Source organism: Callithrix jacchus, chromosome 5, assembly GCF_049354715.1.
Source record: "Callithrix jacchus isolate 240 chromosome 5, calJac240_pri, whole genome shotgun sequence".
Lineage (NCBI taxonomy): Eukaryota > Metazoa > Chordata > Mammalia > Primates > Cebidae > Callithrix > Callithrix jacchus.
In genome coordinates this window covers 41,792,071-41,809,088 of record NC_133506.1, presented here as the reverse complement: position 1 = coordinate 41,809,088, position 17,018 = coordinate 41,792,071, and the positions used below count along the sequence as shown (strand labels likewise).

General features: G+C 47.2%; 1 protein-coding gene across 2 annotated transcripts in view; it reads left to right on the top strand.

Annotated features, from left to right (window-relative positions):
• The window catches only part of SLC13A3 (solute carrier family 13 member 3), an 85,302-nt gene extending 68,284 nt beyond the window's left edge, over window positions 1–17,018 (top strand). For both annotated transcript variants that reach the window (XM_035298779.3, XM_008996057.5), the window contains 4 exons: window positions 1,021–1,133; window positions 11,462–11,623; window positions 14,293–14,430; window positions 15,276–17,018. In XM_035298779.3, coding sequence (XP_035154670.1) covers window positions 1,021–1,133; window positions 11,462–11,623; window positions 14,293–14,430; window positions 15,276–15,452 — 590 coding nt within the window. In that variant the 3' untranslated portion in view covers window positions 15,453–17,018. The remainder of the gene's footprint in view (window positions 1–1,020; window positions 1,134–11,461; window positions 11,624–14,292; window positions 14,431–15,275) is intronic.

The window sequence follows — 17,018 nt, the reverse complement described above, 5'->3', positions numbered from 1 at the left end:
GATCACAGCCTGCAGAGAAAAGTCCCATTTCAGGAGTGATTACCCTACACCAGGCATGGCTCTAAGAGTGTCATATACATTATTTGACAAATTTTTATGGAGTAACCACAGGTGTCACTGTTCTAGACCCTGGAGATGCAACTGTCAGCTCACTGGAAATGCCTCATCTCCCTGCAGATTCATCATTGCCCTGGTTTGTGTTCACAGGGAACACCCCCACCCCAGTTCTGTAACTGTGCCATGTGCTGACTGAGGAAATGGGGCACAGGGAGGCAAAGTCACTTGTCAAGGGCACACAGTGAGCCAAGACCCAGGAGGGTTCATCTCCAAGCCTATGCCCCAAACCCAGGGGTGTCACATTACCAGCCACATACCAGGTCTGACCCACCACCTACTTTTGTAAATAGAGTTTTATTTACAACCATACCCACGTGTTTAAGTATGGTCCTTGGCTGTTTTCATGCTACAGTGACAGAGTAGTGACAACAGAGACTGTCTGTGTGGCTGCAAAGCCTCAGTGATTCACTCGCTAACTGTCTGCAGAAAGTCTTGACTCCCCCCGCCCATTGTCCTCACCACTGCAGCTCACTGCCCCTTTTGAGGAAATGAAAATCATCCCATAGTCAAAAATACCCTTTGTTTCTATTTTTCTAAATTTTCTTCCTCTTTTTTTTTTTCTCTCTGTATATGTTCCAATACAAAGAAAGCCTTTTCTCTGATAAATAAGGGTAAAAATAGCACTCGTGCAGAAGGGCTGAGCTGGGTGATGTCCTGCTTGTGGAGTTTCCAAAAACTCCCCAGCTGTGGGAACCATGAAAATTATTTTCATTGGGAATAGAGCAGCTCCCCCTCTCATGATGCTTACACACTCTCCCTAAAGCTCCAAGTCAGATGCTGGGTCCACATCTTGGCTTCCTAGGGACCCCTGAGTGTCCCCACTAAGATGGAGCTGCAGGGCTGGTGGCCTCTGCCTCGGGCTGAGTGTCCCTGAGTGTGTGCTGAATTCCTCTCTCTGCCCAGCTCCCAACACGGAGACAGTGCCCTTGCTGACCTGGAAGAAGGCTCAGGAGACAGTGCCCTGGAACATCATCCTTCTCCTGGGAGGGGGCTTCGCCATGGCCAAAGGCTGTGAGGTAAGACCACCCCTGCCCCACCCCTCCCCCCATCAGGAACATCGGTGGGGAGTTAGGTGTGGGCGGCTCCCAGTGCTGGCTGCAGTACCAGGATCAGAGCAGGCCAACTGCACAGGCCCTGGGGAAATAGCCAGTCTCCTCACTTGCCAAACTGAGATGATCATAGTTCATTCCTCATGGGTCCACACTCAGGGCCTGGTGAGAAAGAGAGGAATAAAGTATGACCTGGATCCTCAAGGTGCTCGTGATGGGCAAAATATTAATACCAATAATATTAGGACTGGAGGACTCTGTGACTTAAAAGGGGTAACAGTGTATTGTGCTCACCCAGTGCCAGACACTGTTCAGCATGCTTGTTGAGGCGGAAGCATGGCTTGAGGCCAGGAGTCTAAGATCAGCCTAGGCAACATAGTGAGACCTCGCTCTTTTTCCTGCCTCTCTTTTTTTGAGACAGCACTTTGCTCTGTCACCTGGGTTGGAGCGCAGTGGTGCTGACACAGCTCACTGCAGCCTCAGCCTGCCGGGCTTCCTCATTTCTCCCACCTCAGCCTCCCAACTAGCTGGGACTACAGGCATGCCTCACCGTGCCCAGCTAATTTTCTTTTGTATTTTTTGTAAAGATGGGGTGAAAAAAAATTAGCTAGGCATGGTGGTCCCAGGCTGGAGTACAGTGGAGTCATGATCGTAATACTGCATTCCAGCCTGGGTGACAGAGCATGACCTTGTCTCTAAAAAAAAGAAAGAAAAAAGAAAAATGGGCCGTGCACGGTGGCTCATGCCTGTAATCCCAGAATTTAGGAAGGTTAAGGAGGGCAGATCACGAGGTCAGGAATTCGAGACCATCCTGGCCAGTATGGTGAAACCCTGTCTCTACTAAAAACACAAAAATTAGCCAGGCATGGTGGCACATGCCTGTAGTCCCAGCTACTCAGGAGGCTGAGGCAGAAGAATCACTTGAACCCGGGAGGTGGAGGTTGCAGTGAGCGGAGATCACGCCATTATACTCCAGCCTGGGTGAGGGAGCGAGACTCCATCTCAAAAAACAAAGCTAGGAGATGATGCTATTATTATGCCATTCTATAGATAAGGGACTTGAGACACACAGAAAGTACCTTACATAATGTCATACAGCCATGGAGTCAGATTAGAATCCAGGCAGTTTGGCTCTAGGTCTATGCTCATAACCTAGACTACATAGTAATATTAATTAGTTCACTGATGTTATTATTAATGTTATTCTAGAGGGCTTGGTGAGCTCAGAAGTCAGGTGAGGGTGGAGCAAATGAGGCCCATGGAGTGCAGAATTTCAGAAAGTACTCACTCTCTGGGGTGTGCAAGCACAAGTCAGCCAGCCCAGCTCAGAAGTAGTGCAACGCCAGCATCCAGCCTCTGGCACCGTGTATTATCTCACTGAATTGCCATGCTAGCCCTAAGAGCTAGGTAATGTTTTTATGCCTCTTTTACAGATGGGAAAACTGAGACATGAAAAATTAAGCAACTCTCTTACATTCTTAGAATTGCACTCTGCTTGGGAGCCGGGGTTCAAACTCCCCCGGATTTCAGAATCCAGGCTCCAAATTGTTTACTCTAGAATTTTGCACATGCCAACCATTGTCTGAAGTGCTTCATGAGTGGAATATGATTCAGTCAATCTTTATTAGCACCACTGAATTTGACACTATCACTGTCTCCCTTTTAAAGATGAGGAATTGGAGGCAAAAGGAGGCTAAATAGCTCCCCTACATTTGCACATCCTAGAGATGGTAGAGCCGATATCTGAAGCCAAGCTCTGTCCCACCTCTGAATGCCTTGTAAACCAAGGCATTCAAAACCACAGCCAATTAAGAGTCAATCTGAAATTAAGGTTAAGGGAAGCTGAAATTACTTCTTTTATTGCCTTCTCTTCTTATTTCAATTTTAATTTTCAGTTTCAAATGAAGCTACAATGTTGGATGCCTGTTAACCGTGTACACTGGGCAGAAGCCCAGGCTTGGAGATCTCAGTACCTGGTCAGTCTAGGCTCTTCCACTCCTTGCTGGGACACTTTGGGCAGGTTTCTTAACCTCTCTGGGGTCCTATTTTTCTCATCTATAGATTGAGACTCAAAGTTCTTATTCTACAGGGTTGTTGGAAAAAAATAAAGAATAACTGCCCATTACATACAGCCGATGAGATGTGCTAGACACTGCATGCACGCCAGCTCATAAATCCTCATGCCATAGTTTCTACAGGTTGGACTTTCAGGAAGCAGACTCTGGATGGAGATTAGCAAGCACAGGCTTCATCAGGTTATGCCATTGGGATCTCTGTGGACGGGAGAGGAAGGAAGCAGGAGAGGGTAGAGGGAGAAGTGCAGTTGGAGGCAGATCCAATGCCATAGGAGCACTGGAGCTGAGATGGTCTTCAAAGGCAGTTCGAGTGATCAGAGATAGCCAGACCCTTGTATTCCAGCATCCATCTGTCTGGGGACACAAGCTGCCCCAGGTGCAGATATGACCTCAAGTGAGGCAGCTTCCGGGGTCTGAGAAAGCCAACTGCACCCCCTGAGCTGGGACAGCAAGGTCTCCACTGATGGGGATCCGGGTGGCACATTCAGGCTCTCTACACAGGTGCTCATTTTTAAACAAAATATGTTTTAATTTATTTATTTAAAAAAACACATAAATAACAATACAGACTTCAAAGGGAACAAAGGAATAGATAATCAAAAGTACTGTTATTTGTCTGCATTTTAGGAATCCTGAGGCCCAGACAGGTTGGGTGACTGGTTCTGGGTAGCACAGTTCATTAGTAGCAGGGCTAATATTTGAATTCATGTCTGTGTGACTTATGCTATTGCCTCCTGCTGGGGGTGTCTCAGGGAAGGCTTCCTGAGGGAAGTGACATGTTAGCCAGGCCCTGAAGAGGCGTGTAGTACAATGGAACCAGACCATCTGGATTGGAATCACGAACTTCCCTCTTGTTCGGTGTGTGATCTTTGTCAAGTTACTAAACCTCTCTGGGCCTCAGTTTCCTCATCTGTAAAATTGGAATCACAATGGTACCCACCTGGTAAAGTTGTCATGATTATTAAGTGAGTCAATATAAGCAGAGAAATGAGAACACAGCCCAGCACAGTTGGTTAGATACTGGTCCTCATGTATGGTTAGATACTGAGGAAAAGGAAAATCAAAATCAAAAATCATGTGGAGGTTCATGGCTTGAGCAACTTGATGAAAATGGTTCCATTTACCTCAGTGACCTGAGCCCAGCTTGGCCTAGAGGAAGGAGGCTGAATGAGATGACCCCGATCCAGAAATTTCCCTAAGCTCCAGTGGAGGCTGGGCTGCAGGATGCTGGGCATGCTGAGAGGCCAGCCTGGCTCTGAGCCCAGCCCTGGGCAGCTGGTCAGAGTTTCTCTTCAACAGGGGCTTTGTGTAGTAGCTGTTCCTTTCCCCAGCCTCTGCCATACCATCCCCTCCCCAGGCATGCGCAGCCTGGCCCAGGAGCGACCAGAATGCTTATGGCACATCCTGGTTCCTGGCCCCTGCCCCATACTCTCATCAGACCACAGCCTGGCAGCCTCCTGAGAATCGGAGGTCCCTGGATGCGATCCAGGGTGAGCCTGGGTATATAGGCTCCCTGTGCTGGTTCTGAAGGGCAGGAAGCCTGCCCTAGTGCTTACCCGGAGCCTGGTCAACTTGGTTAAGCCCACTTAGAGTCCTCATTGCAGTTTTCTCCTGCTGCAAAACCATATAGTCATGACTACATAGTCAAGTCAAAGATTTCCCTTGGCCAACATAGAAGGCTGACATAGCCTGCTGCCTCCTCCACTCCCAGTGTTGGCACCTACCTCTCTCCCCTCCTAACACCCCTCCACTACCCTTGTCCTCTTTCTCAGCCACATCAGACTCATATGCACCCCATGGCCTTTGCATCTTCCTTTTCTCTGTTGAATTTTCATCCTGAGAGCTTTGAGTCCTCACTCTTCAGGTATCAGCCCCTCAGAGATGCCCTCCCACGCCCCCACATCTAGAATAGCCTCCCACCCCAGTCCCTCTTCCTCTCATGACCTTACCTATTCCTATACACCACATATACCCCTCACATGATCCTATGGGTGTGTTTATTGATTGTGTCTCTTACTAAAATGAAAGCTCCATGAGGGCAGCAGAGACCATGTCTGTCTTATCCATCACTGTTCTGGGCACTTAGAAGACACTGGGTGCGTATTGGTGCTTAACACATAATTGTTGCTATGACCTACAAAATGGGCTGCTTTGAGAATTGCTAACATACTATATGGAAAGTATCCAGAAGAGTGGTGATATACCCCAGGTGCTCAAACCAGGAGCTACTCTCACCTTCACTATTATTATTACTGCCATTATTGCATTACCTCATGGATGAAAGGTTGATCTTATTCTGTTGCCACAACAAACTTACAAATATATTGCAATGATAGAAGGTTGATATTACATCAAAGTGGAGCAAACCCTATAGGTAAGGAGAAGAGGTATATAGGCCCCCATTCCTCATTTTCTGCCAGAAACCTGTCATCTTTATTACTGCATAGTTTGGCTGTGTCCCCACCCAAATCTCATCTTGAATTGTATAGTTCCCATAATCCCCTGGTGTCATCTGACCTGGTGGGAGGTAATTTAATCATGGGGGCAGTTACCCTCATGCTGTTGTTGTGATAGTGAGTGAGTTCTCGAGAGATCTGATGATTTTTTTTATAAGGAGCTTTTTCCCCTCTTGCTTGGCACTTCTTGCTGCCACCATACGAAGAAGGATGTGTTTGCTTTCACTTCCGCCATGATTGTAAGTTTCCTGAGGCCTCCCCAGCCATGCTGAATTGTGAGTCAATTAAGTCCCTTTCCTTTATAAATTACTCAGACTTGGATATGTCTTTATTAGCAGACCGAGAATGGACTAATACAGTTGTTATTACCCTCATTTCTTTGGACAGACAAGCCTAATGACATGACTAAGATCCAGATTCTGAATCTTACTAGGGCACATCATGTTATTTTTTTGGGAAAATCACCTAGCCTTTTTGTGCCTCAGTTTCTTCAACCATAAAATGGAGATAATTGTACAGATGGTTCCTGACTTCACAATGGTTCGATGTATGATTTTTCAGCTTTGAACTGGTGAGAGGGTGATATGTATTCAGTAGAAAAGGGACTTACAATCTGAAATGTTGATCTTTTCCCAAGCTGGTGACGTGTGGTAGGATACTCTCTTGTATATACTGAATGATTATGAAGGTAAACAACAGATACTCTACAGTGTATTGCATTGCCAGATGAGTTTGCCCAAATGTAGGCTAATGTCAGTGTTCTACATTTAAGGGAGGCTGGGCTAAGTTCTGATGGGAACAGCTCGGTTAGGTGTATTACATGCGTTTTCCACCTCAATCTTCCCAATTTGTTTGGGTTTATTGAGACATAACGCCACTGTAAGTTGAGAAGCATCTGCAGTTCATATTCCATGAGGTTACTATGAAGACTCTGAGTAAATTAATATTTACAAATTACTTGGAAGAATGCCCAGCACGGAGTAAGCTCTATATTGTGTTTGTTAAATTAAATAATGATAAATCATATTCAGTGCTTACTATGTACAGAGACTGTTTTCCTGTGCACTTATTTAATCCTTAGAGCAATTGCTTAAAGAAATCAAGGAACAGAGATGTTAATTAATTTGCCCAAGGTCACACAGCTTGTAAATGGTACCATAGTTTGAATGTTTACACATGTGCATAAAGCGATGTCTTTTTACCTTCCTTTAATCAAATCCACTGGTCTCTCTACCTGGAAATTTTATACAAAGTTGTATGCATATAGCTAAGCCCATTGTGTTTTTATGAAGTCTTTTAAAAGATTTTCAGGGGTGTTTTGGCCACAGGAGATTTTGATCTCAAATATTGAACTTATGCCATAACAAACCTCCTTATAAGCTGCTCCTGTACTGTATATCAAAGAGACCAAGAAGAGAGAACCTGGTTGAAGTAAGAAAAGAGGAGGAAGGCCGGGCGCGCTGGCTCAAGCCTGTAATCCCAGCACTTTGGGAGGCCGAGGCGGGTGGATCACGAGGTCAAGAGATCGAGACCATCCTGGTCAACATGGTGAAACTCCGTCTCTACTAAAAATACAAAAAATCAGCTGGGCACGGTGGCGCGTGCCTGTAATCCCAGCTACTCAGGAGGCTGAGGCAGGAGAATTGCCTGAACCCAGGAGGCAGAGGTTGTGGTGAGCCGAGATTGCACCATTGCACTCCAGCCTGGGTAACAAGAGCGAAACTCCATCTCAAAAAAAAAAAAAAAAAAGAAAAGAGGAGGAAGAGGAAAACATCACTCTACCAGCTCAGCCTCCCCACCTCCTATCTTTGCAAGGTGCCTTGGGTAGGGTACCTCTGGTCATCTTCAAGGCCACTAAGGAACATAATTTGGCAACCAGTGCCCGGGCCATTTCTGAGTTCCACCACTTGCGGCATCTTGTGACTTGATGCTACTAGTTATGGTAGGCACTTACCAAGTGCCCAGCCACTTTCCTAGGCCCTTTATAGACTCACTCCTTTTATCCCAACAATAACCCTCTGGGACAGGCACTATCGTTATCCCTGGTTTACAGATAAGGACATCTTAGAACAGAGAGGTTAAGTGACTTGCTTAGGAAGTTAAGGGACAGCTAAAAAGGATTAAGCTGGGAAGCAAACTCAGTCTGACTCCAGAGTCCCTTCTCTTCACCTTCCGGCCGTGCCACCTCTGACCTTGGCTGTTGCTGGTCCCTCGAGTCCCTGGGAACACTGGGGGGGCTGTGTGTTTCCAAGGAAACAAAGCTTCCAATTCCTAAGAATATAGGAAAGAGGCTGGGGCATGGTGGCTTGTGCCTGTAATCCCAGTACTTTGGGAGGCCAAGGCAGGAGGATTGCTTGAGTGCAGGGGTTCAAAACCAGCCTGGGCAACATAGTAAGGCCCTGTCTCTATAAAAAAAAAATCATTTAAAAAAATTTAGCCAAACATGGTATAGTCTCGGCTACACAGGACACTGAGGTGGGAGGCTTGCTTGAGCCCAGGCGATCATGCTACTGCACTCTGGCCTGGGTGACAATGTGAGGCTCTGTCTCAAAAAAAATAATAAAATAAATAAATGGGAAAGGACAGGTGAAGCAGGTGAAATCTCTTTAGAATCCCAAGTAGAACTCTACGCAACAGGGGTTTTCCTCTCTTAGGAAGCTGCCAGACCTCCCTCCAGTGTGGGAGCTGCGCCAAGGACTGTGTGGCTGCGGGGATGCTGGCTGGAAGCACAGTCATTCAGAGACCCAGCCTGGCTTCTCACTTGCCCAGGTCATTAATATTCCCTCTCTCCAGCCCCACTCTGTTTAATTGTGCACAGAGCTGTCAGGTCAGACTCTGCCAGAGCTGTGGCCTATGGGAAAAACCAGAGGCCCTATTTTTCCCCAGCAGCACTCCTCACAGCCAGGGGAGGGGCTGCAGCCTCCAGGCTGCCACTTACCATATTCCCCAGGCTAGCAGACAAACTGCAGATATACCAGAAACACTTTTGTTTCACAGGGAGTCTTCCGGGAAAAAGTATTTTTAAGTATTTATTATTCTTACATTGAAGGTAGCTTTTATGTCAGATTGTAGGGGCAGATGTACTATTTGTGTAAAAACTGTATGCTGTATTATTATTATTATTATTATTATTATTTTTTGAGACGGAGTTTTGCTCTTGTTACCCAGGCTGGAGTGGAGTGCAATGCTGCGATCTCGGCTCACTGCAACCTCCGCCTCCCGGGTTCAGGCAATTCTCCTGCCTCAGCCTCCTGAGTAGCTGGGACTATAGGCGCGCGCCACCGTGCCCAGCTAATTTTTTGTATTTTTAGTAGAGACGGAGTTTCACCATGTTGACCAGGATGGTCTCGATCTCTTGACCTTGTGATCCACCCGCCTTGGCCTCCCAAAGTGCTGGGATTACAGGCGTGAGCCACTGTGCCCAGCTATTATTATTATTTGAGATGGAGTCTCATTCACTGTCACCCAGGCTGGAGTGCAGTAGCACCATCTCAGCTCACTGCAACTTCCACTTACCTGGTTCAAGAGATTCTCCTGCCTCAGCCTCCCTCTGCCTCCCAAGTAGCTGGGATTATAGGCATGCACCACCACACCCAGCTAATTTTTGTATTTTTTTTTTTTTTTTTTAGTAGAGACAGGGTTTCACCATGTTGGCCAGGCTTATCCTGAACTCCTGACCTCAAGTGACCTGCCCACCTCAGCTTCCAAAATGCTGGGATTACAGGTGTGAGCCATAGTGCCGGCCCTGTATGTGGTCTCCTAGAATTGATTATGATTTTAAGTTCTGAGTAAGCAGGGACTTTTCTATTAAAAGTAAATATATATGGAGTTTCTTTGGTACTGGGTTGATAAAAGGGTTATGGTAGCAATACACTGGATTCTGAATGTTAACAAACTAACCCATCCCTGCCCTAGATCAGCTCCAAAACCTACAGCTTTGTTGTAGCTCTAAGCAAAGGTAGCTTTATTGTGATCTTACTGCATGATTCCACCAGGGGGTAGCATTGAGCATAATTTGACATCCAGCGTTGCCGCTTTGTCATTATAATGGTGTGTTGGGTCAGTTATTTAAGGACGCATTTGATGGTGAGAGGACAGAGGTGTGGAAGAGTATACATGTTATATACTGGTAAATAGGGTAACTTCTGGAGAAGTCAGCAGAGAGAGCACCCAAATAATTCTGCAATACTCACAGGGGAGTAGAGTCTCCAGGAACTTACCTACCCGTCTCTGCCCTGCTGGACTGGAGTCAGCACTGGGCATTGCTCTTTAATTAAGAGGCAAGGTGACAGACTCGTGTGTCCAGAGGAAGTCGCTGATTCGCAGGGAGCTTTGCAGAATCACATCAGCTATGGAGGTAGATGGGTATCTCGGGCACTACTTTTAGGGACCTTGGGCAAGTCACAGAACCTTTTTCAGGCTCAGGTTCCTCCTCAGTAAAACAGAGACCAATAATATTTACCTTTCAGGATGGTTGGGAAGAGTCAAGGAGCTAATGCCTGTGGGTGCCTGGTCCCCTGTAAAGCCTCAATAATGGTTATTCTTATGACAATAAATAATTATGCACCGCTAATATTTGTATTAGTATCATTGTAATAATTGTCTTTATTACTATTCATATCTATACACACATATGTATGTATGTATATATATATTTTGCTTTTGAGACAGAGTTTCTGTTGCCCAGGCTGGAGTGCAGTGGCATGATCTTGGCTCACTGCAACCTCTGCCTCCCAGGTTCAAGTGATTCTCATGCCTTAGCCTCCTTAGTAGCTGGGATTACAGGTGCAAATGTAAGTTTTATATTTTTAGTAGAGATGGGATTTTTCCATGTTGGCTGACTGGTCTCGACCTCCTGGCCTCAAGTGATCCGCCTACCTCAGCCTCCCAAAGTGTTGGGATTACAGGAATATGAATATCTTTATTATTGATAATTACATTGATTGTGTTGCACTTGATGTATATCTGACCCATTTTTTTTTTTTTTTTTTTTTTTTTTTTTTTTTTTGAGACGGAGTTTCACTCGTTACCCAGGCTGGAGTGCAATGGCGCGATCTCGGGTCACCACAACCTCCACCTCCCGGGTTCAGGCAATTCTCCTGCCTCAGCCTCCTGAGTAGCTGGGATTACAGGCACGCGCCACCATGCCCAGCTAATTTTTTGTATTTTTAGTAGAGACGGGGTTTCACCAAGTTGACCAGGATGGTCTCGATCTCTTGACCTCGTGATCCACCCGCCTCGGCCTCCCAAAGTGCTGGGATTACAGGCTCGAGCCACCGCGCCTGGCCTGACCCATGTTTTATATATGATATATAGTAAATCTTGTATATATATTTCATACATATTAATATATTATTAAATAATTATAAAAATAATGAATATTTTATATAACTAACTATTACTATTTGGGTAATTAATAACCTTCATTGGAGGGATGAAAAGTTTTACTACTGAGGGTCTGATTTGATTTCTCTCTTACACTTAAATTGGAGCTTAGGGGTGCTAGAACTAAATGGATTATTGGGGACCCAGGGGTTTGGGTCCCTGGCCTGTATGGGATAGAGCAGAGAGAAGTTCAAGAAGCGGAGAGGCTGCTGGCTCAGATGTGCAACCTTGGCTCAAATGTGTGACATTGAACACATCCCTTGCCCTCTCTGCACCTCAGTCTCCCCTTCTGGGAAGCGGTACGGTTGTCACTGTTATGATCTATCCTAATCTTCCCTGGGGATGGGCTGAATATGATGGGATGCCTTTCCCTCCACAGGAATCAGGGCTGTCTGTGTGGATTGGCGGGCAGCTGCACCCCCTGGAGACTGTGCCCCCCGCACTGGCTGTGCTGCTTGTCACCGTGGTCATCGCCTTCTTCACTGAGTTTGCCAGCAACACGGCCACCATCATCATCTTCCTGCCTGTCTTGGCAGAGCTGGTGAGGGTCCCTCTGGGGAAGAGGGGAGCACCCCTCCCCCAACACCCATTCGGAAATCTTCCCCCTGCCAAGGGGCCTTCACTGGGGCTGCAGTTGCCATTGCTCTCCCCAAAAGCCACAAAGGTGTCAGGACCACAGTACAATTTTGAAAAATACTGGATGTTTTCCTTCAAAAGGTGCATACATAGGGTAAATATTTTCAAAGCGTTCCCAATTCGCTCTTTGGGGAAGATTTTACCCAAGGTGACACGGAGAGTTTTCTAGAACAGGTAAATTACCAAATTTGGATTAAGAAGAAGTAGAAAATCTGAGTAAACAAATGGCCATGGGAGAAATCCTAGTGGTAAAAGCAAAGCAGTAGCCTCCCTCTAAAGCAGGGGTTTCAGCACTATTGGTATTTGGGGCTGGAGCATGCTCTGTGTGGGGCTGTCCCATCCACTACAGGGTGTGTCATGGCATCCCTGGGCTCTCTTCACTAGAGACTAGTGGCACTTGCCTAAATCATGACAATCCAAAAGTCCCTAAGCATTGTGAAATATCCCCTGTTGGGTGGACAAATCCTTCCCCCCCAACCCAGTTGATACCTGATGGGTGAAAAATCACCAGCCCCAGGCCGAGCTCTGTGGCTCATGCCCATGATCCCAGCACTTTTGGAGACTGAAGCAGGCAGATTGCTTGAGCTCAGGAGTTCCAAACTAGCCTGGGCAACATGGTGAGACCACATGTCTGCAAAAAATACAAAAATTAGTCGGACTTGGTGGCAGGTGCCTGGGCAACAGAGCCAGATCCTGTCTCAGCACAAAAAACAAAAACAAAATCAGCAGCCCCAGGTTATTTGCTAGGTGAGAGCTCAAAAACTAGCAAGGAACAGATAGTTCCCAACTCACCCAAGCTGTTCACCAGCATAGAAAAATAGACATGGCCACTCAATTTATAACTAGCAAACCTTGGCCCCAAAACCAGATGAGGAGAGCAAGGGAAGGGAAAACTATAATCCAGCCTCACCTGCAAAGAGATGCAAGTAGCGAAATGAACCCATGGGTGTGTGAAAAGAACAATATATACATGATCAGGCGGCTTTTATACTAGGAGTTTTAAAAAGGAAACTATCAATATAGTTTTATATTTAAACAGATTAAAGACCCGACCATATAATTACCTTAATATAACCCAGCTGATAAAATTAAATCAATGTTGCAAGTAAATGCTTTGTAAGCAAACGGTCATGCCCCAGCACACTTCCCTGTAAAACCTCGTCTTGGGTTTTGTTTGCTTATTTTATGCGTCAACGTATCTGTTTTCGCACACAGAAGTACACTGTGTTATTTTTCAATGACTGGAGAATAGGCCATTATAAATGGACAGTTGGTGGTTTATTTAAGCAGTCTCTCTGCCCAGTGGAAATATAGGTATCTCCGAACTTTGCTGTTATTCAACAACAGTATGTCACGGAGCCTTGTCTGTGCATCATTAATTACATCTAGGGAAGTTCCTATAACTGACATTCCTGGGTCAAAGAGCATGTGCATTTAAAATGTGATTGGATATGAGGAAATTGTCCTCCAAAGTGGCTCACCATTTTACAGCGGTGGGAGTATGAGGTGGGAGTCCTCAGGGAGACCTGGCAACTGAGAGAAATGGGAGTGCTATGGACGGTCTAGGGGAGAAGAGAGAGTGTAGAACCCAGCCAGTCTGTAAGGGGCAGCTTTCACTGGAAAAGACACTTGCAAATGACACATTCTTTAAACTTTGCTTATCATCAAAATCAAAAAACATTTTACACCTAAGGGGGTGATTTTTGAGAAAATAAATATGCTTTGGGTTGCAAAAATTCCCCAGAAGGGCCAAAAACGTCCTATGTAAGTAAAATGCCAGAGAAGTGATCTTTTCCCTTGCTCTCCTTATCTGGCTTTGGGGGCCAGGGTGGCAAACTGGTGGCCCACTAACTGAGGCCAGCCCACAGGTGGGTCTGAGACACACGGTCTTAGAAATTTGGGAGGGCTGCCAACAGATGCTCTCGTGAGCTCTCTTTCTCACTGAAACCCAGGAATGCATGCCCCCAACGAGAGGGATCCAGAGGCCAACTCTGCTGAGATTGTTTGGCTGAGGGAAGGAGCAGATGAAGTGTTTTAAAGGCCTGGTTCTCAGTGTAGAGTCCTTAGACCAGCAGCACCCCAGCACTGGGGGAGCATGTCAGCAATGCAGGTTCTTGGGTCCCACCCAGACCTGCTGAATCAGCAGTTCTGGGTGAGGCGGAGCCAGCTGTGTGGGCTTTAACCAGCCTTCCAGGTGCTTTTCTGCACTCTGACATGGAGAAGGAGCATTCTAGGACCATCACCCCAGCCCATCTTTGATCAAACCCCAGTGTGGCCCTTGAATGTCACTAACCCTGGGAATGTTCTCTCCACCCCTTTTGATCTGGTTCTCTTCTTACCTGCTTATGTCTGTTTCTGCCTGCGCATGCATCGTTCTGACTGCGTTTCTCTCTCTGTCTAATTCTCTCTTCACTTGTCCCTGTTGTTCTCCGCCACGCTGCGAATCTCTATGGATGTCTTTGTCTCTCTGTCTCTACGTCTTTGTGTCCCTCTTTCCAACTGCCCCCCGCCCTCTCCCCGTGGTTGCTCTGCATTGGTCTCTCTCCTGGTCTCCCCCATCTCTCTTGGGCCCAGGCCGTCCGCCTGAGAGTGCACCCCCTGTATCTGATGATTCCGGGCACAGTCGGCTGCTCCTTTGCCTTCATGCTCCCAGTCTCGACGCCCCCCAACTCCATCGCCTTCGCCTCTGGACACTTGCTGGTCAAAGACATGGTGAGTCTGGGCATTTCCCAGCAGGGGCTCTGGGAGATGGGTGGGCAGCAGGTGGCAGGCAAGGCCTCTCTGCAGGACTCTGACACCCCGACCCCACTCCCCAGTCTCTGAATAGGTCTTTCTGAGGGGGACCAGGAGCACACATTTTAGCAGAGACTCTGGGATGATTCTCTCCCTTAGACAACTTCAGGAAACCCTACCTCAGGGACTACTTTCCAAAATTTGCTGCAGGGATAAGGGGGTTCCCCCTCCCTCTGGACCCTACTTCATGCCCAGAATCTTTAGAAGAGAGAAGCAGCAAATACACCCTGGAACTCAGGGATGGGCCTCGGTGTCCAGCCAGCTAAGGAGAAAGAAGCTGAGGACCGTAGCAGTGGGAGGACCCCAGCAGCTTTCAGCAGGGCCCAGCCATTGGCAATGTGTTCCCTCTCCCGGAAGCGCCCTGCCGAGCCAGCTCCTCCCTCCCTGCTTCTGACTCCCTGCAGTCTCTTCCCTCTCCCCTGCCTTTGCAAATAACCCTTCTTCTTCTATAAAATGGGGACTATTAAGAATAACCTTGGCAAGTTTGCTTTCTGGGTTAAATATAACCCTATGACAACCACGCAGTGCCTGGAACCTAGAGGCCATCAATGAATGAGGACATTTGCAGCTCTTTGAGTGACAGTCTAAGGTAGTGTAAAGATTGAAGGGTCCCAGGCATTGACCGACCTGGGTCTGTGTCCTGGGTCTATCACTTTCTGGCTGTGCAATCTCGGGTGAGTGACTTCCTGTCTCTGAATCTGAATGTTCCCATCTGTATGGTGGGTCAGGTGTTGACCCCTCCCTCTGTCTGGGCTCTATTTCAGGTGCGGACAGGTCTCTTGATGAACCTGATGGGCGTCCTGCTGCTCAGTTTGGCCATGAATACCTGGGCACAGACCATCTTCCAGCTGGGCACCTTCCCGGACTGGGCTGATATGCACTCGGTCAATGTCACAGCATCGCCACCCATCTTGGCCAACGACACATTTCGGACCCTCTGAGTCCCCCTGGGGAACTCCTTGAGGCTGAACCCTCTCAAAGGGCTGTCACCATCACCTGCTGCTAGGACTCTACAAAGCAATCAAATAATTATTTCCCATAATCCAATATGCAGCAAGCAAGGGTGACCTCCAGTGGTCCACTCAGGTCCACAGCCATTATCTAGAACATTTTTCTCTCTCTCATGCAGTTCAAGGCCCAGATATCTCTCAGATCTGCTTCCTGAGAAACAAGCTCCTTTATCAGTGAGCTGTTTTATCATTAGGATGCAAGAGAGCCCAGTTTCATCAACAATGACCAAATCTGGCATGGAGTCTGTCTCATACAGTTGGGATTGGAGGCCATTCATTCCCATGGGCACAGCTAACATTATCCCCCAGTGACTACTTTCTGTTACACTGGAAAGACCACCTTGTCTTTAAAGATCACTTTCCTGGGCTGCAATGTTCCAGTCCAGTTGTTCCAGCTGTTCACAACTAGTGTGTGTTTTTGCCTAGTTGGTGCCCATTCTGCACCCGTTGTTTTACCCCTGCTGATACCCAGAAGTCAGAGATTCTTTTTTAATCCTTGGAGACAGGGAAAGGGACAGATGGCTTTCTGAGGACATGAGGCTGTGCAAAAACCCTCTTTGCTGTTTCTCTGGGCTCCTGAGCACACCAGGGAAAGTTCTAGAAACCCCAGATGACATCTCTACCCAAGAGATTTAGGATTCTCCTGTTTCATCTGGGCCAGTTTGGCCATAATTCTGGGGTCAGGCCAGGCCAGGGTCCTACCCTCCCATGGGGAGACCTATGACCCCTCCAGCCAAGACCTTCTTGCATGTGGCCTCCCAGGGGCGTCTGTGGCTGCAGGGTGGTCAGCTGCTTCTTGTCCCATTAAGTGACCTTGACCTCCCCATGTCCCACCTTAAGTAGTAAGCATGTTTAATTATCAAAAGCCACATTTGTCAGAGGTGAGAGAAAAGTCAAAAGATAAATTGGGGCCTTGTAAAAGGCCAGGGTAAAATGTCTCAGGCAAGCAAAAGATAAAACATCCCCATGAGCCCGAGGCTGGAAGTGCTGTCTGCACTTAAAGATTTACTCCCTCTTTGTTCCAAGCAGAAGCATTCTGGCATCCCAGTGAAGAGCGCAGGCCCTCAGGAAGTGTCTGCTGAATGGAATGGCCCAGTGTTAGCCCAGTATCAGAAAAAGCACCAGCCCAGGGGCCTTGAACTGTCACACTTCCCCTTCCTAAGCCTCTGAGGGTGGAGATTCCCCTGGGAGCACTTGGCCAGCTGGGAAGGCAGCACCCAGGTTCACTCTTGATACAGCACAAGTGAGTCATGGGCATTTCCCTGAGAGCAGTGGGAGAGACCGTCTGAGTTGGAGGTTGAGCTCCACCTCCTTTCCAAGTGAGCACTCAGTGTCGAATCACAGTTACAACCCACTGGGGCTGTGGGGAGGTGGGCTTGTATGGGACTGGAGGCAAAAGGTTCATTCAAAGAGAAGCCCACGGGATTTGTAACCAGATGAATCATGATTTCAAAGACTTCTGATCAAAAATACTGTGAAATAAAGAATGTTAATCAA